At 45.0% G+C, this 22,331-nt stretch overlaps 1 protein-coding gene and 1 non-coding gene across 2 annotated transcripts in view; one reads left to right on the top strand and one right to left on the bottom strand.

Annotated features, from left to right (window-relative positions):
- Positions 1-718, bottom strand: part of megf11 (multiple EGF-like-domains 11) — a 270,326-nt gene extending 269,608 nt beyond the window's left edge. The window contains exon 1 of the mRNA XM_078241895.1: positions 643-718. Within this exon, the coding sequence (XP_078098021.1) occupies positions 643-703 (61 nt within the window). The 5' untranslated portion in view covers positions 704-718. The remainder of the gene's footprint in view (positions 1-642) is intronic.
- A 19,333-nt stretch (positions 719-20,051) lies between these two features.
- Positions 20,052-20,123, top strand: trnaq-cug (transfer RNA glutamine (anticodon CUG)). Its single transcript has one exon. It is a non-coding gene; the product is annotated as a tRNA-Gln (tRNA).
- Positions 20,124-22,331: the final 2,208 nt, after the last annotated feature.

Here is a 22,331-nt window from a genome sequence, read left to right on the forward strand (position 1 = left end):
TGGCACAGTGGTTAGCACTACTGCCTCACAGTGCCCAGGTTCAATTCTGGCCTTGGGTGACTGTGTGGAGTTTGTATGTTCTCCCAGTGTCCGCGCGGGTTTCCTGCGGATACTCCCGTTTCCTCCCACACTCCAAAGATGTGCAGGTTAGGTGCATTGGCCATGCTAAATTGCCCCTTGGTGTCCAAGGATGTGTAAGTTAAGTGAATTAGCTTTGGTGAAACAATGGGGTTATGGGGATAGGGCAGGGTAGAGGACCTGGGTAAGATTCTCTGTCAGAGCGTCGGAGCAGACTCAATGGGCCGAATGACCTCTTCTGCACTGTAGGAATTCTACGGATTCTGTCACTTCCAAGAAAAACTACATGTGTTGGAGGGGGAGGGACAATCTGACTGGATCATGCCAAAATGGGACTGAAATAAACCAACTACTGACTGACAATAATGTAAAAACCATCTTGATAGATGGATTACAGACTGTTGCAATAAAGCGCAGGTTTTGGAGCAGCGCACGGACTCTGCATTGTGCAGGATTGCAAGTTTAAACCAAAGCAAATAATCTGTCAGTAGATAAAGGAAAGAAGTTGTCGGGTAAATGATAAGCAGTCTGGCAACGTGCTCTTAATTCAAAGTCAGCACTTACGGATACAGTAATCTTCACTTTCGTAGTATCCAGGACAGCACTGTGACCTCCTCCTGTACATTGTTCTTAAACCTCGGCGATAGGCTGTTTTGTAGCTGATTCTGGAACAAAATAGTTATTTGTGAGATTGCTAATGTCTTGGCTTTGTATTAGAATCGAATCAGAGAATCCCTACAGTGCCAAAGGAGGCCATTCAGCCCATCGAGTCTGCACCAACCACAATCCCACCCAGATCCCTATTCCCGAAACCCACAGATATACCCTGCTCGTCCCTCTGACACTAGGGTCAATTTAGTATGGCCAATCAACCCTAACCCACACATTTTTGGACTGTGGGAGGAAACGGCACACCCAGAGGAAACCCACGCAGACGCAGGGAGAATGTGCAGACTCCACACAGACAGTGACCCGAGGCCGGAATTGAACTCGGGTCCCTGGCGCTGTGAGGCAGCAGCGCTAAGCACTGTGCCGCCGTGCCGCCCTGTGCCACTGTACTGCCGTGCCGCCCTGTGCCGCCGTGCCGCCCTGTGCCACTGTGCCGCTGTGCCGCCGTGCCGCCCTGTGCCACTGTGCCACTGTACCGCCGTGCCGCCCTGTGCCACTGTGCCACTGTGCCGCCCTGTGCCACTGTGCCGCCGTGCCGCCCTGTGCCACTGTGCCGCCGTGCCGCCCTGTGCCACTGTGCCACCGTGCCGCCCTGTGCCACTGTGCCGCCGTGCCGCCCTGTGCCACTGTGCCACTGTGCCGCCATGCCACCCTGTGCCACTGTGCCGCCATGCCACCCTGTGCCACTGTGCCACCGTGCTGCCCTGTGCCACTGTGCCGCCGTGCCGCCCTGTGCCACTGTGCCGCCGTGCCGCCCTGTGCCACTGTGCCACCGTGCCGCCCTGTGCCACTGTGCCGCCGTGCCGCCCTGTGCCACTGTGCCGCCATGCCGCCCTGTGCCACTGTGCCGCCACTGTGCCACTGTGCCACTGTACCGCCGTGCCGCCCTGTGCCACTGTGTCGCCGTGCCGCCCTGTGCCACTGTGCCGCCGTGCCGCCCTGTGCCACTGTGCCGCCGTGCCGCCACTGTGCCACTGTGCCACTGTGCTGCTGTGCCGCCCTGTGCCACTGTGCCACTGTGCCGCCGTGCCACCCTGTGCCACTGTGCCACCGTGCTGCCCTGTGCCACTGTGCTGCCATGCTACCCTGTGCCACTGTGCTGCCGTGCCGTCCTGTGCCGCCGTGCCGCCACTGTGCCACTGTGCCACTGTGCCGCCATGCCGCCCTGTGCCACTGTGCTGCCGTGCCGCCCTGTGCCACTGTGCCGCCGTGCCGCCCTGTGCCACTGTGCCACTGTGACGCCGTGCCGCCCTGTGCCACTGTGCTGCCGTGCCGCCCTGTGCCACTGTGCCCCTGTGCCACTGTGCCCCTGTGCCACTGTGCCCCTGTGCCACTGTGCCGCCGTGCCGCCCTGTGCCACTGTGCCCCTGTGCCACTGTGCCCCTGTGCCACTGTGCCCCTGTGCCACTGTGCCCCTGTGCCACTGTGCCGCCGTGCCGCCCTGTGCCACTGTGCTGCCGTGCCGCCCTGTGCCACTGTGCCACCGTACCATTCCGTGCCTCTTTAAATTTCCAACAATCCAAAACGACTTCTCTGCTTACAGCACGGGACCGTAAATACTTTAAGGAAGCAAAACTGAACTGTATTTTGATCCAGAAATTACAGCCGGAATTCTCCGATCTTGCTCACAGCAAGGATTCTCCAGTCCCGCTGCAGTGAATGGCGTTTTGGCTAAGCACCGAATTCTCTGTTCTCGCTGTCAGAGAAGGTGGGGTGTACGACATTGGAGAATCCCAGCCCTACATATCCTTACAGCGAAAGCACTTCCACTGGTATCAATTTCTAATCTATGTTGTCATCCATACTTTGATTTTTTCAGCAGAGGGCTACTTGGAAACAAATTGATAACCGGATAATATTTAAATAATATTGTTTGTTCAGGGATAAATTTAAATATACATATAAATATATGTATAGAAATATATATATAGTTTATTATAGAATGATTAATATCATGCAGTTATTGGGTTGCAGTTTGGTCCAGATTTTGAGCTAGTTTGCAAAGCACAATAGGTATATGGGAAATATTATTTAGGAGTAATTTTATCAAGAACTAGAGGTGACATTGCAGCAATACTTTCCTGATTTATAACAGTTATCTGAACTAGTCGATGAAATTATTCCCTGGGATAGTCCCTATGTATCCATTATTTCTGTCCTGTGGTGGGTTTTACAGTTTCTCTCATTTATTTTTACCACTTCATCAGTAAACAGCCGGATGCAGGCAACTCCCATCGTTGGAGGGGATTCCATTCTCGTGAAATCTCGAAGGGTGAAATCGTGAACAGTGAACTTGTGCGTGCCTTGGAGAGGGTGCATGGACAGTGCGTGCTTTCTACATGGGGGAAAAACGTGGGAAAGTTTAACATGAGAGTCTAAATCATGGATGAGTGATGTTTTGGGGTCACAAGCTGTGATTGGGTGTACATAACCATTCACACAGGTAACCAAATTCACCGAATGACGGGAGTTGACCTAAGTTCAATCTAATTTATATACAATTGAATTCTCACTTAGGGATTAACCATTGATCTATATAAAATGTTTGTTCTATTTGAAACTTACCTGTGTCTGGTACATTTAAACCAATTAAGAATATCAGTGCATCTCGTGTAGTAGACTTGGTCAAAGGGATGGGCGTAAGATTCTTGAACAGTGACAGCATAACTGAGGAAACAAAACAGCCAATTTAAATCGATGACTATTCCGATAACGGGAATTGAAAATTAAAACACATCATTAACCGGAAGGTCAGGTATTGATTGTCAAAAAAATTAAATATAACACAAAAGAGAAAATGCTGGAAAATCCCAGCAGGTCTGGCAGCATCTGTAAGGAGAGAAAAGAGCTGACGTTTCGACCAAGAGTCGTCCGGACTCGAAACGTCAGCTCTTTTCTCTCCTTACAGATGCTGCCAGACCTGCTGAGATTTTCCAGCATTTTCTCTTTTGGTTTCAGATTCCAGCATCCGCAGTAATTTGCTTTTATTAAATGTAACAGAGTTTGTTTTATTGTATCACTTCCCGTCAGTGAGTGTGAATTTACGTAACATCCTGATTATTGTTGATAAAATGATACTGTGGTTTCTAGTTTAGTTCAAAGATTGTGGGAATTCACTCGTGTCAGAAATCTGTTGCCATCTTATAAAAAAACAAAAAGCATACTGGTTTTTAACACATTTCAGTGCACAGTAAAATGGGTTACTCATTCTTTCATATTTCAGCTGCTTGTCCATATAAAGTGCCTAGTTCTGCTTAGCAATTCCGACAAGCTCTCAGCGTGGACCAACACCAGCCCAAAGCCTTATTCTATCATTTCATGGTATTCTGAACAGAAGCAATGAGTTCTCTTGGATTCCCAAACAAACTTAGCAATCCGAACGTCAGACCCTGTTTGTGACTCTCCAAGACTTGTGCCAAATTTACAAAAATAGCCAAATATCCTGTCAGGAATTGCCACTCCAGGGGGCTATTGATAAGAAAGAGCAACAAATACTTGTGGTGGCAACCTTCAACCTAAATTTTGTTGGTGGTATTTGCAAAGCTTCTCTAAGTTGGCACAGGAAATGAGGGGAGTGATGGTATTCTTCAGCTCCCTTGCCTCACTTTCCTCTACCTACAGCTATAGGGTATCAAATGCAAGGGTGTCCAACATAGATGGTCTTTGCACCTCTTGGATGCAAAGAAGAATGAGGGGAGATCTTATAGAAACACATAAGATTATGAAGGGAATAGAGAAGATAGAAGCAGAGAGGTTGTTTCCACTGGCAGGTGAAACTAGAACTAGGAGGCATGGTCTCAAAATAAGGGGGAGCAGATTTAGGACTGAGTTGAGGAGAAACTTCTTCACCCAAAGGGTTGTGAATCTGTGGAATTCCCTGCCCAGTGAAGCAGTTGAGGCTACCTCATTGAATGTTTTTAAGGCAAGGATAGATAAATTTTTGACCAGTAAAGGAATTAAGGGTTATGGTGAGTGGGCGGGTAAGTGGAGCTGAGTCCACGAAAAGATCAGCCATGATCGTATTGAATGGCGGAACAGGCTCAAGGGGCCAGATGGCCTACTCCTGCTCCTAGTTCTTATGTTCTTATGAAAAGATCCAAGGGGAGCCTTCTGCATTCTACTTAGACCCCATTTCCCAGTGCAAGGCCCGGCCGCCCAATAGCACAACCAATATATGCTATTGAATTGGCCCTCAATTTGGTTGCGCCAAGGCCCAAGCAGACACTCTACTTCACGTGCACTCCGGCCAACAGGGTCCTGTTAATATCTGGAATGAGTGGCCCGAATGGGTGGTGAAACCAGATTCCATTGGAACTGCCAAAAAACCATTGGGCATGTTCTTAAAGAGAATTAATTTGCAGAAGTGGTGGTGGGAAGGAAACGCGGATTAGGACTAAACTAGACAACTGTCAGCAGAGACACAATGGGACAAATGGCCCCATTCCCTGCCGTGTGATCCCACGGACCTGCCTAGAAAATGTCCATCAAAGTCTGACCCCTAATCTGAGGCACCTACCTGGGATTATTCTCATTCAAATTCTCAAACTGCCTTGTGGTGGAAATGTTTATTCTCTATTCTGCTCCTGCGGTGGTAACGGTTGAGATTGGAAATTATGAATGCGAAGCTGTATTTACCACTCTGTGACACTGCATATTTCAGCTACAATGTGTTGCATTCTCTACTTTTCTGATTCATTTGATACCTATGGATGAAATTCCTTTTTCATTATATTGAAGGTGCTATTACATAATTATGGGTTGGTGCCTGAATCAAATATTTCTTTGAGGAAATTAGACAGATTGTCATAACTGTCTAATGATCAACATTTAATCCGAAAGGGCATGAAAGGTCACTTGCTTCAGGCTCGCGTTGCAATGTGATTTATTAATGTCTCCATAACAAAGTCATCATGTGATGTACAGCAAATCAATAGCAGAGTTTAATCTGGCTTTTCTCTTGATTGCAATGTTGTGCTCATACTAATTTACTCAATCAATAGTCTGTGTTTGTGCTTTTGGTTGGCAAATGCTTTTTTTAAAGAAATTAGGAAGTCTTAGTTTCTTGATTAACCTCATGATTCGCTGCAATAATTAATTTCTTCTGCTTAACCAAACTTATCCTAAAACTACAAAAACTAATTTGATAAAGGGGTCTATCTTGTACTTGGCATTCATTTTATTAACTACAGTTTCTGAGAAGAGTATAAACCACTAATTTTCTCTGCCCTTTTTATTGTCACAAAAGCCGAATAAGAGTTTTTTTTTAATTTGACTGAAATTTCTAGCTTTTCCCACACAGGAAAAGTACAGTATGTCCCAACAATAATATAACCCTATCTATGATAAACACTCAGTTAGGTACACGCTAACTTTCTGTTAGTTCTGAATTTAATAAAAGAAGAACCAAGACATTTAACGCCTACCTTTGTTAATAATGTGCATTCCAGCTTCTATTTATAGGTCGTAGAATCCCTACAGTGCAGAAGGAGGCCATTCGGCCCATCGTGTCTGCACCGACCACAATCCCACCCTAGACTCTATCCCTACAACCCCACACATTTACCCCGCCAATCCCTCTAACCTACACATCCCGGGACACTAAGGATCAATTTACCATGGCCAATCAACCTAACCTGCACATCTTTGGAAACCGGAGCAGCCGGAGGAAACCCACGCAGACACATGGATACTTTATAGAACAAATATAAAAGTAGATTGTTTCCGTTCATTTAAAACTTCTCCCCATCCGACATTGTAGAATAAAATATAAATGAAATATAAATTATTGTTTTTTTAAAGAATGTTTAGCATATAAAGTATTAGCATACAAGTTTTACATTTTTATTGTTAATTCTACACAATGTACACTCTCCACTTCACTCAATGTTGTCTTTCTTTGCACCACTCCAGGCTTCAGTGCTGCTTTTTTCAATGTGATTGTATTTTTAACCATGAATTAATTACAGACGCATCTACAAATCCTATAAACTTCACTTGATTAATCCATCTGTTAGGGGTTGAGTACTATAACCACAAGTGCAGCTACCAAAAATAGCCCACGTTAGAAATGCCTTTGGTTCTAAGCAGACTTCACTACTTGCAATTTGTCCCTACATTTCACAGGGAAAAACGGTTTGGGCTGCACACGTGTATTTTCTGGCAAGTAAAGTTGCCGACACTTAGATTTTCGGTCACTATCTGGGTAACTGAAGAAGCGCTTTGCACTTAAAGCAACTTGCTGCATCTTCCAGATAAGCCATAAAAAATGGCTCGAGGACTCAAAGAAGGCTGAGGGACACAAATTAAAAATACCAAAATATGGACACAGGCCTGTTTTCCACCTGCATGAAGCAGAAGAAGGAGATCCATGTGTTAGGACTCTTGCTAAATGTAAGTATGTTGGCTGAACTGGATCATTAATCACTCAATTAAGTTGGCTGTGATAAACTAGCAATCAAAAATATCTTGGTACATAGAATTATGAAAAGAAACTAAGATAACCCTTAATTAAAAAACAAACTTGCCTTATTGCCTACACTGAGCACCGGTTATTGTAGGTGTGAATCTTAACGTTCCATTGTGTCAGATAATTTTTAGTTTAAAATGAGTTGTTTTATATATTCCTCTATTTTTTTCCAGCAATTTTCTTCTCTTCGCTCCTTTTCTCTTAAAGATATTGACATCCTGTTAACATTGAAACTAGAAGCAGGAGTAGGCCATTCGGCCCGTCGAGCCTGCTCCGCCATTCATCTTGATCATGGCTGATTATCGAATTCAATATCCTTATTTCTCACCGCCCCCCCCCCCCCCCCCTTCCTCCCATATCCCTTGATTCCTTTAGCCCCAAGAGCTATATCTAATTTCTTCAGACAACGTTTTGGCCTCAACTACATTCTGTGGTAGTGAATTCCACACATTCACCACCCTCTGGGTGAAGAAATTTCTCCTCACCTCAGTTCTAAAAGGTTTACCCCTTATCCTCAAACTATAACCCCTAGTTCTGGACTCCCCCCACCATCGGGAACATTCTTTCTGAATCTACCTTGTCTGACCCTGTTAGAATTTTATAAGTTTCTATGAGATCCCCTCTCATTCTTCTAAACTCCAGTGAATATAATCCTAACCGACTTAATCTCTCCTCATATGACAGACCTGCCATCCCAGGAATCAGCCTGGTAAACCTTCTCTGTACTCCCTCTATAGCAAGGACATCCTTCCTCAGATAAGGACACCAAAACGGCACACTGCTGGGGGTAAATCTCCAGATTCACCAAGTGTTGCCACCTTTCACGTAGAACTTCTATCAGAAGCTCTTTGATAATGTGTACACAGGTACAGGACCCCATATCCACGAATCTCGAGGCTGGACAATTACCTGGATACGAGAATTATCTGGATTTGGGTCTGGGGTGGGGGGGAACAGGATAACTGAAGTTGGGCTGATTTCTCCATTGAGCTGGACCTATCCGGGATGGGAAAAGGAAGGGGGTGGGGGGGGGGGTGGAAGCAGGCTGACTTCTGGCCTCAATCTTGCACCCAAAGAACAGGGGATCAGTGGACCACAACTCGAATCTGATGGACAGCAATGCCTGATGGGAATTCTAGTTTCCGTGGCCAAATCTAAGTTTGGGTCTTTCCTGATTTTGGGATGCCGGATAAGGAGTCTGGTATCTGTATTTCAAGGATTTCCACAATCTATTTGGGACGTGACTTACTCAAAAATGTTAAAGATAACGAGCAGGTTGAGCCCCTCCCCTTTCAAAACAGTTTGAACATGTAATGAAACAAATCAAATTCCTTGTCTACAAGATTATGAGAGGCATGGACAAAGTGGATAGTCAGAAGCTTTTTCCCAGGGTGGAAGAGTCAATTACTAGGGGGCACAGGTTTAAGGTGCGAGGGGCAAGGTTTAAAGGAGATGTACGAGGCAGATTTTTTACACAGAGGGTGGTGGGTGCCTGGAACTCGCTGCCGGGGGAGGAAGTGGAAGCGGATACAGTAGTGACTTTTAAGGGGCGTCTTGACAAGTACATGAATGAGATGGGAATAGAGGGATATGGTCCCCGGAAGCATAGGGGGTTTTAGTTCAGTCAGGCAGCATGGTCGGTGCAGGCTTGGAGGGCCGAAGGGCCTGTTCCTGTGCTGTAATTTTCTTTGTTCTTGTGACTGTTCAAAAGATAAAGCAACTCATCAAATGTAAGAGTGAAAAGGAAACCTGAACAGTTGGATTTACCTTTCCCAGTGACTGCAAACATTGGGATCATCAGGGTTCAGACACCAGACCACTCTTGCTAGGCAGCAGATCAGAATCACATGTTGGCACCAACTGAACGCAGCGCAAACCATTCTTTCAAATCTAAAGAAAACAAGGAATTAATTAAAAATCCCGTAACGTATCCCACACGGTCACTACGAGCACAAGTGTGTGCTCTACCTGGTTTCCATGGGGTAAGATCTGGGACTTGGCTTGTGAAGAAGCGAGGGTTCAAACATACATCCTGCCTTACCATGGCACAGCATATTGAAGATTCAACGCAATGTTCTGGGTTGGCCCCAAATTCACCCAACAGTAATGAAACTGCAGTGTTTTCAACTGTAACTATGTATGCTCTCCATGATGAAGCTGAACTATATACAGTGCAAGGGTGCAGTGCGCATGTGTGGTTATCAGGGAGATAAAAACTGAGCTTGGTTATGATTGGGAATAGATTTCCAAATTCCAGACTAACAGATGAAGAATGGCCAGTTGCCTGAGATACTGGAGACCATCCAGACCTCAGTCTGAGTCAGCAGCTTCAGAAAAGGGTGGGGGGGAGATAACGGGAAGGGCAGGAGAATTTTCATTCAGAGAAAGGAGACATAGAATATTCCCACTGTGCAGAAACTATTCTCAGACTTGCATTCCTAAACCCACTGATTACTTGTTATGAAACTCTGTATGTTTCCCGAATGTGGCAGCAAGTGCTCTGGAGGGTCACAGCACAGCCAGCAGTCAGTGGAACTTCAGCTTTTCATATTGCAACTTAATCTGTTTGCTACACATCATCCCAGCACGTTCACTTCAGTGGGATGATTACATATCGGGGTCCCGTGGAGCACTGAAATTGAGAAAGTGTGAGGAATCAATACACAGAAGACAAAATAACACAAACGCACGTTGGATAGAGGTGTAAGTACACATTACTCAAATCACTTACTGCTACAGTGAGGTTACCCTATCAGCACAGCTGCCAATCTAAACGTGAAAAAGGTATATAATAATAATCAATGATGTCCAAGAATTAACCCATGCAATTCTTCCATCTTACACACAGTATTCTATTCACAAGAGGCTTTTCAGACAAAGCTGACCGATGGGTTCAGTGGAGTTCTGATGAAGGATGATCGACTTGAAACATTGGGCTGGATATCTCCACCAGGAATGGGAAACAAAAAGGTCAGGAGTGTTTCTGGGTCTCGAGCCTGCCCGCACCCCCCCCCCCCCCCCCCCCCCGCCCCACTCCCCCCACACAACCCGGGGGAAACACTCACACGCCTGTGCAGCTGTCATACTACTTTCTCACTGGCCTGGGGGCAGGTTTGTCAGCCTTGGGCTCACAGAGTTAGAGGGTGAATCAGAGGTCATCGAGTTTGAAAGGAGGAGAAACCTGCAATGGATGGTGAGTAAGGGAGATTGAAATGCCCTTTCTCCAACAGTTAAAAATCATTAATTTGAAGCAAAGATTAGCCAATCGTGCCATCACTGTTGGAGGGGAAACCACTCTAAAGAGCGGCCTGTGGTGCCCCTGCACCCAGCAGCTAGGGAGGGTCTCCTGGCCCCCTTGCACACTGCACCACCCCTTCCATCACCACCCCCACCCCCTCCCCCAAGCTTGCTGTTGAGTCTCCATCACCAGGTACCTAAATTCCCCCCCCCCACCCCACCCCCCCTGGAAAATGGAGGCTGAATGAGAAACTCCTTCTCTTGATTTGATTTGATTTATTATTGTCACATGTATGAGTATACAGTGAAAAGTATTGTTTCAGGATGAGTTGGGGATGCGACAGATCAGGTGACGCAGCTCCCTCCCATCTCTGATTCTGGCAGGAGTAAAAAAAATCCAACCAATTGATTCAGTTCCTCTCTCCATCGCTGCTGCCAGGCCCGCTGAGCGTTTCCAGAATTTTGTATTTGTGTCAGATTTCCAGCATCTGGAGTATATTGCGATTGATATGTTTCCTTGGAGTGCAAACCCAGCCAACATTCACACAACCACCTCATGCAACCCCTCACCCCCAACCTTCAAAATTAGGGTCAGCGACTGCAATGTCCTTTTACTAACCCTGCAGGTTGTTAACTCCACATTGCATTTCCCTCATCGCTACTTTTCCCTTCTTCCCAAAAGTTAAGATCAAGTTGAATTGCCTTTTGAACCTAGAGGCAGTGTGCTTTCTGTCATCCTATCAGGCGCTTTCCTCTTGAGTGTCAAAAACCCTTTAAAGTGAACCTGCAGTACCATTTTCCAGGGTAGGAATATACAAATGAGGTGATGCAAGAATACTGATAGCTATATATTCAATTTGCTTCAGTTCCTGATCGTTTAGGACTCAGCTATGCCAATACGCAAAACAACATTCCATATGTGTTTATATGGTGAGATACTGGATAACTCATCTTTACTTGCTGACCCTGGGAGATCGCACCAGTTACACTGTGGGATGGGACTTTGCTTACTTTCATGAATATTGATTTATGCTGGAATCAGCCACTGTGGAGCAGGAAGGGAAATGACTTCAGCACCTGGGGGAAAGTGTTTTAAACTGGCAACTGAAATCCCTTTGATTAAGAACCTGTGGAGACTGTGAGGAGAGATTCAGTTACCGGGCCGACCATTTCTATGATTTTCTTATTCAGCTTATTTCTTTTTTTACTAGTTTAATATCATATTAATGGGCGGCACAGTGGTTAGCATTGCTGCCTCACAGCTCCAGGGACCTGGGTTCGATTCTTGGCTTGCGTCACTGTCTGTGCGGAGTTTGCACATTCTCCCCGTGCCTGCATGGGTTTCCTCCGGGTGCTCTGGTTTCCTCCCACAGTCCAAAACACGTGCTGGTTAGGCGCATTGGCCATCTAAATTAAAGTTTATTTATTTGTCACAAGTAGGCTTACATTAACATTGTAATGAAGTTACTGTGAAAATCCCCTAGTTGCCACACTCCGGCACCTGATCAGGTACACTGAGGGAGAATTTAGCATGGTCAATTCACCTAACGAGCACATCTTTGGACTGTGGGAGGAAACTGGAGCACCCGGAGGAAACCCATGCAGACACGGGGAGAACGTGCAGGATCCACACAATGACCCAAGCCGGGAAATTCTCCCTCAGTGTAACCCGAACAGGTGCCGGAGTGTGGCGACTAGGGAATTTTCATCGTAATTTCATTGCAGTGTTAATGTAAGCCTACTTGTGACACTAATAAATAAACTTGAAGCTTAAGCTGATTTATAAATAGCACTCCTTAATGCACACCCCCCCACACACACAATCCCCACCCACACCCCTATCTCGACCTTGGCAGACTGGGTGCCAGGAATACAACAGCATTCCTGATGTAAGGGGACATGTTTCCAACATGCCGGAACCTATCCTGAAACAATCGCGTCCTGCTCCGGTGAATAAAGTAGCTCTCCCTCAATCTTTCCAATCAGCATCAAGGGCAATCTGGGTGTCAGGTGGGGAGTTGCAGCTTGTAGCAGGGATCTGTGCAAGGCAATGACTACTGGGAATGTTCTGACAAGCTGTGAGAGAGGGTAAAAGGAGATTTTCTGTAACAAATGGTATACCAGTCCGCACTGCTCTTGTCTAACCTGATTATATAGCGGTGTTTTGATAGAGGTGTGGATAAAAATGATGTGTCTACCATCTAGAGACTTAACAGAGTTAAGCACAGAGGAAATTTAACAACAACAAATAAATTATATTCTTATGGGCCTGATATTAACTGTTTTGAAAATTAAATTGTGTTAGAGACTAACAAGTGCTGGATTTGAACATCTGAGTATTTACTCAGGAAGGTGAGAATATCAGTGAGCGAGAAACATAAAAAACTGAGGGAAGATATAGAGACAATCAGGAGTTGAGACTGGACAATGGAACAAGGTGAATAGAATAGAAATACATTCATTGGGATGATCTGAAAGAATTCCTGGTGCCAGTTTACTGGATTAAAATCGCTCAAACTGATTTCCAATACAAAGTGGTCCTCTCATCACTTTCGCATAAATTCCTGTCCTTCTCTGATTCTACGTCCATTGAGCAATTTGAGTTAACATCACAAGTATATCTCAGCTCTTCGCTGTGGCCACACTGTCATATTGCTGATTTTAATGGCAAAGCTCCTCAGTGTACAGAATAAAAAAACCTCAGAGCATTAGAACAAGTCATTTGCAGATGTAAACAAATGAAAATAAACTACTCAGACATGCGTGAAATTATTAAATTAGCTTATTGAGACTTACTATGCCTTTAATGGCATCTGAACCGTATTTATCTCTTTAACATTACAAACATTATTCTTTATTACTGGTCGTAAACTAATTAAGATTGTCAGATGTAGCACCGTGCTGCCTGAATTCACAAGCCCTAAATCACTTTGTTTTATGCTGTATTTTGTCATGGAGGAATACACATGGGGGAATAATATGCTGAGTTACATCGCGTTAACCTGTGGCTGTAGATGGGCTGATATCTACACCAGCTGGCAAGAACATTGATTTTATTTTCAATCATGTATTAACTACATATGTCCGTGACTCTCATCAATCAACACGCTGATTAATAGTTACTTTGGTAACACACTGTCTGACAGCAATTCTCACTCTGCTTCAAGAGGATTTAATAGTGATTGGGTAACAAAGAAAATTTCATGGTGCCAATTCTGAACACTTGTGAACATTGAAACGATTGCTCTGTTTGAGTACAGATAATGGGTGTCAGGTGGGGAGTTGCAGTTTGTAGCAGGGATCTGTGCAAGGCAATGACTACTGGGAATGTTCTGACAAGCTGTGAGAGAGGGTAAAAGGAGTTTTTCTTTAGCAAATGGTATACCAGTCCACACTGCTCTTGTGTAACCTGATTATATAGCGATGTTTTGATAGAGGTGTGGATAAAAATAATGTGCCTACCATCTAGAGACTTAACAGAGTTAAGCACAGAGGAAATTTAACAACAAATAAATTAGATTCTTATGGGCCTGATATTAACTGTTTTGAAAATTAAATTGTGTTAGAGATTAACAAGTGCTGGATTTGAACATCTGAGTATTTACTCAGGAAGGTGAGAATATCAGTGAGCGAGAAACATAAAAAACTGAGGGAAGATATAGAGACAATCAGGAGTTAGGACTGGACAATGGAACATGGTGAAAAGAACAGAAATACATTCATTGGGATGATCTGAAAACAATGTTCTCATTTAAAAGTATAAAGGCTACAAACTACAGGGACCTACAAAACTATCGCACAAAATTATAGGCTTATTAAATCAAATGACTTTTTCCTATTCATATGCCTTCCAGAGCAATATCACGAAAAACTTCTGTTGTTACAGATATCAAGATATTCTCAATTTTCATAGTTTAATGCAAGCAAAACTGTAATTGTAAGATTGGTCCCCTACATTTTAGATTTAGTTTCATCCATTGTCACCTGTGTCTGCATTTCAGAACTGAAACCTTGCTGAAATCCTGGCTTACCTCAGACACTTGGATTTGTTTCAGAGCTCCTGTTGTTTTGCTCGACAGTCAGTGTATTTCAATGGATTCGTACGCCTGACAGGCTTTCAGAGATATCTCCTTTAGGAAGATCCCCGAGGAACAGCAAGAGGTCAAAATACAAAGGGCAAAAGATTAGTGAAGGTGTCAGGGAAAGGAACTTGATGCAATAACAGTATCAACAAGAGCAGAAAATATGCATAAGTTAATGGCAGCGACCTAATCAATGTGCCATTGCCTGGGGGTCTTGCAATCCAATGACCAAGTAATCTGTTGTAGAATTTCATACTTGCTGCAGAATGAGTGGAGGAAGGGGTCATGCTCACTTGGGCAAGAAAAGTAGATGCTGAAACATTCAGTGGAGATAAAATGATAATCAGGAGAACAAATGCACTTTTGACAGTAGTGATGCAAAAGAGGTTGAATACTAATGTCTGTCCCAAAGATCTGACATGTTACATTCTCATATATGTTGTTTTTATATCAGAGTGTGGTTTGGGAAGATATACAAATAGCTTCTTCTGCTGAAGCCATAGAGACATTAAAAAGGGAAACTGTTAAATGCCCTTCCCTTAAACACGTTAACACAAATCTGAGCCTAACAATAACTGACACTAGCACAGCTGTAAGATCATTGTTTGTGTGACTGAAGTGTGTACAGCAAGACTGGAGCAGTGTGATACCAACCCTACCCATCTGTGGCCTCCTCCTCCAATCACCTTCCCTGTTTCTAAAGGGCACGTTCCTTAAATGGATGACCTGAATGGCTGTGGTCGCACTTCCTCTGGTGATAGACATCTGTTTTTTATTGTGTGCTGGCTGCTTTGGCCAAAACAGAAGCAGATCTTGATGAGCTGTCAAAGTTTACATACAAAGCAAGATCCATTCTGTGTGAAATGAACTCCTTAAGGATTACAAAAGGTTGAAAGGTGAAGGTGGTAACTCATGGTACTGGGAGGTGTTGCCAGTGAGCTATCCCAGCCGAGCTTGTCTAGAATGAAGAGTGTGGTGTTACATTCGATAAGTTGTTGTTAACTTGTCTGCAGGAGTATGCAAAGGTCAGTGATGGCTGCTTTGGGGGGGTATTATCTCCATACAATAGAATCCATCTGACATGTTTGTAAACACAGAGATACAGGACCTCGAATGCAGCCATCTGAAAGCTGACAATGTCCAAAAACTGGACAATCTTTAAGTAGGCAAGTGCATAATTAAATGTTTAGTAATTTAAGCATTCAGTCCCCAAAAGATTTGTATTATTTACTAGTTTTAGTTAAATTATTAACCACAAATACACAGTAAAGGACAAAATTCCAAGTGCTCCCGCTGGCCAGAGACAGAATGAAGAACGAAATGAATCAGGCGCCATCATTTCCCGCACCCTAAGTGGTCAGAGCAACAACCAACCCAACCTGAGCCAGCCTGGCCTGACTGCAACGCTGCAGGTATCACAGCTGAACCAAAATTCTGTATGGCAGCAGCTTGACTGTGAAACCAATAGGAAGCAACACAGCAAAGCAGCACAGCCAGACTCCAGGGCCAAGCGAGACTCAGGATAGAGGGAGGGAGGCACAGAGGAGCAGACATGTTGTAAGGTGCACGAGGCTGAAGCCAACCATTGTCTTACCTCCAAAAACTGGCAAGATCTGAAATCCGGCAAGGACTCAGTCTCGCGGTTGCCGGTTTTGAGAGACAATACCGGTTCGGTAGCCCAGCTGTTATCTTGCTGGACTAGTAATCCAGAGATCTGGGCTAATAATCTGGAGATTGAGTGATCAAATCCTACATTAACAGTTTCAGAAGTTGAACTCAGGTACAAAAGGTCATGAATGTAGCCCAGTCCATCACGCACAGCAGCCTCCCATCCATTGACTCTGTCTACACTTCCCGCTGCCTCAGGAAAAGCAGCCAGCATAATCAAGGACCCCACACATCCCGGACATTCTCTCTTCCACCTCCTTCCATCGGGAAAAAGATACAAAAGTCTGAGGTCACGTACCAACCGACTCAAGAACAGCTTCTTCCCTGCTGCTGTCAGACTTTTGAATGAACCTACCTCGCATTAAGCTGATCTCTCTCTACACCCCAGCTATGACTGTAACACTATATTCTGTACTCTCTCCTTTCCTTCTCTATGCTTTGTCTGTATAGTGCGCAAGAAACAATACTTTTCATTGTGTGTTAATACATGTGACAATAATAAATCAAATCAAATCAAATAAAGTAAACAATCTGGGAGTGACCATGAAGCTTTTGGATTGTCTTAAAAACCCAAATGATTCACTCATCTTCTTTAAGAAAAATGACCCAGTCTGCAATATTTGCAACTCCAGAACTGTACGAAATGGTTGGCTCTCAACTTCTCTCTGGAACAACTGAGCATGACACTTAGTTGTTACGAATGGACAATTAATGCTGGCTTTGTCAGCAACACCTACTTCCCAAGAATTAACGGAAGACTCTATTAGTCTGGGTCCGTATGCAGAGAAATACACATCTTTCCTCAAGGCAGTACCCAATCTTCATTCCCTGGGGAAATAGGCAGGGGAAACCTATGCAGCTTTAAGTAGTAAAAATCCAATCAGTTTCACTGACTTGCTGCCCAGGGTGTCCTAAATGAATGGATGATGGAAATCCCCAAGTTAACAAAGAATCAGCGCTCCAATCTTCCTAACCGGTAATGTGCACCAACAGACGTTGCCCAGTTGTATCATTATGTCCATTGTCCATTAGGCTTGTTGACCTTGGTGCTCCATAAGTTGGGAATCGGGTGCCCAATGTGTGGGCATGTTACTGGTACTGTTATTCACTTAACAACAATGTACGCAAGTGTACTTAAAACAGGAGTGGAAATTTCAATTTCCATTCACTTCAACAGAATCTGTACATTTTTAAAAGTTTAACCTTTCAAAGAATTCAGGAGATGAGAGTTACCCGGCTCTGGACAGCTCGAATCTTTCATTATTTTGAAAGGTGCAAAGAAACAACTATTGCAAAACACAATTAATGTTTGAGAATGACAGTCCACACTTTCAAATCATTACTCAGTTTGATAACAGACGTATTCCATTCTCTTAGTAATAATGCCTCTGGAACCTCCTTTAGGAAGTATTCAGGTAAATAGACAACTGTTTTATGCTTAGCTGATTTTATTTATAATAATAGTATAAACAATTGCAAATTTGTCTTTTGAGATCGTGGGCGGGATTTTCCGGCCTTGCTCATCCCAAAACTGGAAAATCTTGCCCGAGGTCAATGGACCTTTCCATGGTCCGCCCCTCGCCCGCTCCGATTCCCAGGGTAGGCGGGACGGTTAAATTCTCCCCCGTGGCAGAGGTTTGCAATCATTGTTCAGGAAATCCTTGCACCATCATTCCCCATGTGTCAGTGAAACATAATACAAGAGGGTGCACAAATCCACGCCCTCCATAGGAAACAAATATCTGGGCAGCAAGTTAGTAATCCAGAGATCCCGGGCAAGATCTGGGCACCCAGGTTCAAATCTCACCACAGCATTACTGAAATCAATTAAAATCTGAAATTAAAAGTCTAATGACCATGAAACCATTGCCGATTGTCGTAAAAACCATCTGGTTCACTAATGATCTTTAGGGAAGGAAATCTGCCATCCTTACCCGGTCTGGCCTACATGTGGCTCCAGAGCCACAGCAATGTGGTTGATTCTCAACTGCCCTCTGAAATGGAGGGCAGTTAGAGATGGACAATAAATGCTGGTCCAGCCAGTGATGCCCATATCCCGTAAGTGAATTTTTATAAAGTCCTATCCTTCGCTTTCTTCCCAGAGTAAATATTGAGGTCACGGGGTCAATTTTAACTACATAAAACAGGTGGGATGCTGACATTTTAAAAACATCCAGAAGATCCCAAGATGCTTAGTTCCAGTTTTAATTGAGGTGGGTGGAAAAGAACCCATTCCCAAGAGGTAGGTGAGCCATTTAAATAGTATAATCTGGCACATACCTCATATTGAGCCTGCCTTTCAGGCTTAACCCTGGTCAGTTAAGTTTCTTTGGGCTCAACAAAGCTGGCAGCAAAAGGGAGGTGGGGGTTCCATCCTGGAACAGGCAAGTGCTTTTACAGCGCAGCTTTAGCACGAGGAAGGGCAAGAGTGTTTCCTCCTGGCACACCAAGCTTGCCCTCTTTCCAGCCACCATCTGGCTTCCCCCCCCCACCCATGCCCCAACATCAATCAGGCCACCTGGGATCAATGATTGGCACCCCTCCCCCCAGCACTGGACACCCCTCCCAGGGTCAGTGAGAATTCGCCTGTCCTCCACCCTTACCATCATAACTGCCCACTCCAGGGATCAGTAACCATCCACCTTCCAATATACAGACCCAATTCCAAACCCCAAGTTCCCACTAACTCAGCTGCAAGTTCCCTGGCCCTCAGCCACTCCTGGAACATTTCCCACTGACCAGGAGCCAAGCCTACGACCAGCCTGACCTCCAGCAGAAAATCGGTTTGAAATAAGACAGGCTGTGTGGTCAATATTTCAAAGCGTGGGGTGAATACAAAACTCCTCCAAACTGCACACAAAATCCACCCACAAAAAGATCAGGGCCGGAGTCTATGAAAGGCTGTGGAACTTTACACTTGTCTGTTTTTAGACCATTACCTTATAATTTGTGTCAACAGTATTTAATTGCAAATTATATCTTGCATCACGGAAGAAGTTGGGGCGGCACGGCGGCACAGTGGTTAGCACTGCTGCCTCACAGCGCCAGGGACCCGGGTTCAATTCCTGGCTTGGGTCACTGTCTGTGTGGAGTTTGCATGTTCGCCCCATGTCTGCGTGGGTTTCCTCCGGGTGCACCAGTTTCCTCCCACAGTCCAAAGATGTGCGGGTTAGGTGGATTGGCCATGCTAAATTGCCCCTTAGTGTCAAGGGGATTAGCAGGGTAAATATGTGGAATTACAGGGATGGGGCCTGGGTGGGATTGCTGTTAGTGTTGGCTCAATGGGTCAAATGGCCTCCTTCTGCACTGTAGGGATTCTATGATTCAAATATACACAGTTTATCAAAACTTATCACAATGAGAACTGTGATTGCTCGGTCCTGTACAACCCAACGTAAAACAAAGTGAAAAACTGAAATGACTAACTCCGCCTGTGCAAGGGTTCTTGGAACTGTCACACAGTTCTTCTCATGGTTTATGCTGATAGTGTGAGAATTTCTATACAGTTTAATGATCCCTTTCCCCAGGGGTACAGCTGAATGAGGCAGTGCCAAAACATGCAAATTCTAAGAATGTAATTTATAGTCACCAAGGATTCCAGTGGAACCTGGTGTCTTCTAATGTGATTCTCCGACTGCACTGTGACCTCTGAGTGCCAAAGCACTACGCAACTTTTAAAAACTAAATCATTATGGAATTCACAACTAGATAGTGGTGTCAACTGCTGCCGAGATCAGACGCTGTCAAAAGAGCAGATGGCATGAATGGAGAATCCAGAATATACCACTCCCAAAATCATCAACATTTTAATAATGTTCTTTTTATCATGTGAATGTCTGGTTAAATAACTGGGTTCCGTGGTGTAATGGTTAACACTCTGGACTCTGAACCCAGTGATCTGAGTTCAAATCTCAGTGGAACCTTTAAATGGGTGGCCCGGTGGTTAGCACTGCTGCCTCACAGCGCCAGGGACCCAGGTTTGATTCTGGCCTTGGGTGACTGTGTGGAGTTTGCATGTTCTCACAATCGTGCAGACTCGATGGGCTGAATGGCCTCCCTCTGCACTGTAGGGATTCTACGGAACTCCAGTCCCTTTCTATTTTTATAAATGCAGAAGCTTGGAAGGAACACTTTACAACATCGCAATATTTATTATCCAATTCGACTGCTGTTCTTTCATTTTGGAATGATCTGGAGTGTGAAAGCAAATCTCTAGACCAATAAACTGTTTTTGTGTGAGATATAAAAATTATATTTGAACGCTCCAGATTGAGCAGTTGCTTCGGGAGTCTGGTGTTAATTTGTCTTTATGATCAAAGCGAGTTCTTGAGGTTCCTTCCAAGCTGGAGACCGGAACCAAATGACTGAAGTTAAAGTGATTTTTCCCGTCCATTCTGTTAACTATCTCTATGCCTGCGGGTAATTTGTTGGAGGTGAGGTTTAGCAAGGAAGATGGAGAAGAGAGTTGGTGTAATGACACAGCCGTGTTTGACCGCAGTCTTCACTGAGATAAGATCTGTTGTGGTTCCGTTGGTGAGGATTGTATGTCTGATGCCAGACTCCTGAAGTAACTGCTCTAATCAGAACTTGGTTGTGACAGCAGGCTCCCAAGACGATATTGGCAACACTTTTTAGGGATATCCTTAAAGCATCCCTGAAAAGGTCAAATATCCCTGTTGACTTCTGGGACCCATGTTTCATTTGTGACTGACCAAAATAGAGAAGGTTCTTTTGAGAATGCCCCGAGCACATTGAGAGACTTTCGACAAAATGTTACTGTCATTCACGCAGGCGGGAACCTACGGTTCCACCTATGGCACACCCCGCCATGGGTTTCCCGATGGCAAAGGGTGCGTTAAATGGGAAACCCTATTGACAATGGTGGGAGCATAAGATCCCGGGCCAGTGAGCAGTGCATCGCTACCTGCTGCCACGAAACACACCGCGGAGAGGGAGAAATATCCCCCCTTTGTCAACATCATATAGAATTAGGTTAATGCACAGAGGGCACAAACCTCCAAACAACTCATCTGCTCAAACCCTTCAAGTATCATCTGCCCCATATGTGACAGAGCCCGCACATCTCATCTTATCAGCCAGTTCAGAACCCATTGGACTGGAGTGGAATCCCAGGGAGCTGCTAAGAATGGAGGAGAGATCTTTGAATGTTATAAATACAAAAGACAGCATTTTCCGCGCACTCTGTGGTGTATTTCGCTGCAGTGGAGACAGCTCGCCACTAGCTGGCGCCGGGTTCTTCTGGCCCCACCACCATCAACGGCGTTTCCCATCGTATGCCTGTGGTGAACCACTGTAACTACATGTGTATGCCTGGACACACCCATGCTGCACCTGGCCCGAGACTCCTCCCTTTCCACCTGAGACTCCTCCCTTTCCACCAGAGCGAGGTATAGAGCAAGGTTCCTCCTCCTTGCCTCAGTCTGGGCCAGGTCAGCTACAAGGGTGTGCGCCTGTTCTTTGTGAATAAAAGCCTGTTAATTCACTCACTCGCTGGAGTCCTCGTATCGTGATTGATAGTGCATCAATGCCCCTGCCACCAAGGCATGAGTTCACCATTGGCAGGGCCGGAAAATCCTGCCGACAGGAATGGCTAGAAAATTCCAGCCAAAGTATTTGGTGGTTGTTCCCCAGTTCTGTGTTTGGAACAATCTACAATACCATCATTCAGTTCATTTCCTAAGATTGTCCTCTCTTGGCCAGCGTGGTTGGCACAGTGGTTAGCACTGCTGCTTCACAGCACTAGGGACCCGGGTTCAATTCCGGCCTCGGATCACTGTCTGTGTGGAGTTTGCACTTTCTCCCCGTGTCTGTGTGCGTTCCCTCTGGAGGCTCTGGTTTTCTTCCACTGTCCGAAGATGTGCGGGTTGGGTGGATTGGCCATGCTAAATTGATTCAAGTGTCAGGGGGATTAGCAGGGTAAATGCGTGGGGTTACAGGGATAGGGCCTGGATGGGATTGTGGTCAGTACAGACTTGATGGGCTGAATGGCCTCCTTCTGCACTGTAGGGATTCTATGATTCTCTTCTATGACTCCGCGATACCCTCAGTTCTAGCTGCGTATTACCAGGTTCTCCCTCAATACTGCTCTATGAGCCATAGTGTGAAGATGT

The sequence above is a fragment of the Mustelus asterias genome, chromosome 24, assembly GCF_964213995.1.
Source record: "Mustelus asterias chromosome 24, sMusAst1.hap1.1, whole genome shotgun sequence".
NCBI lineage: Eukaryota > Metazoa > Chordata > Chondrichthyes > Carcharhiniformes > Triakidae > Mustelus > Mustelus asterias.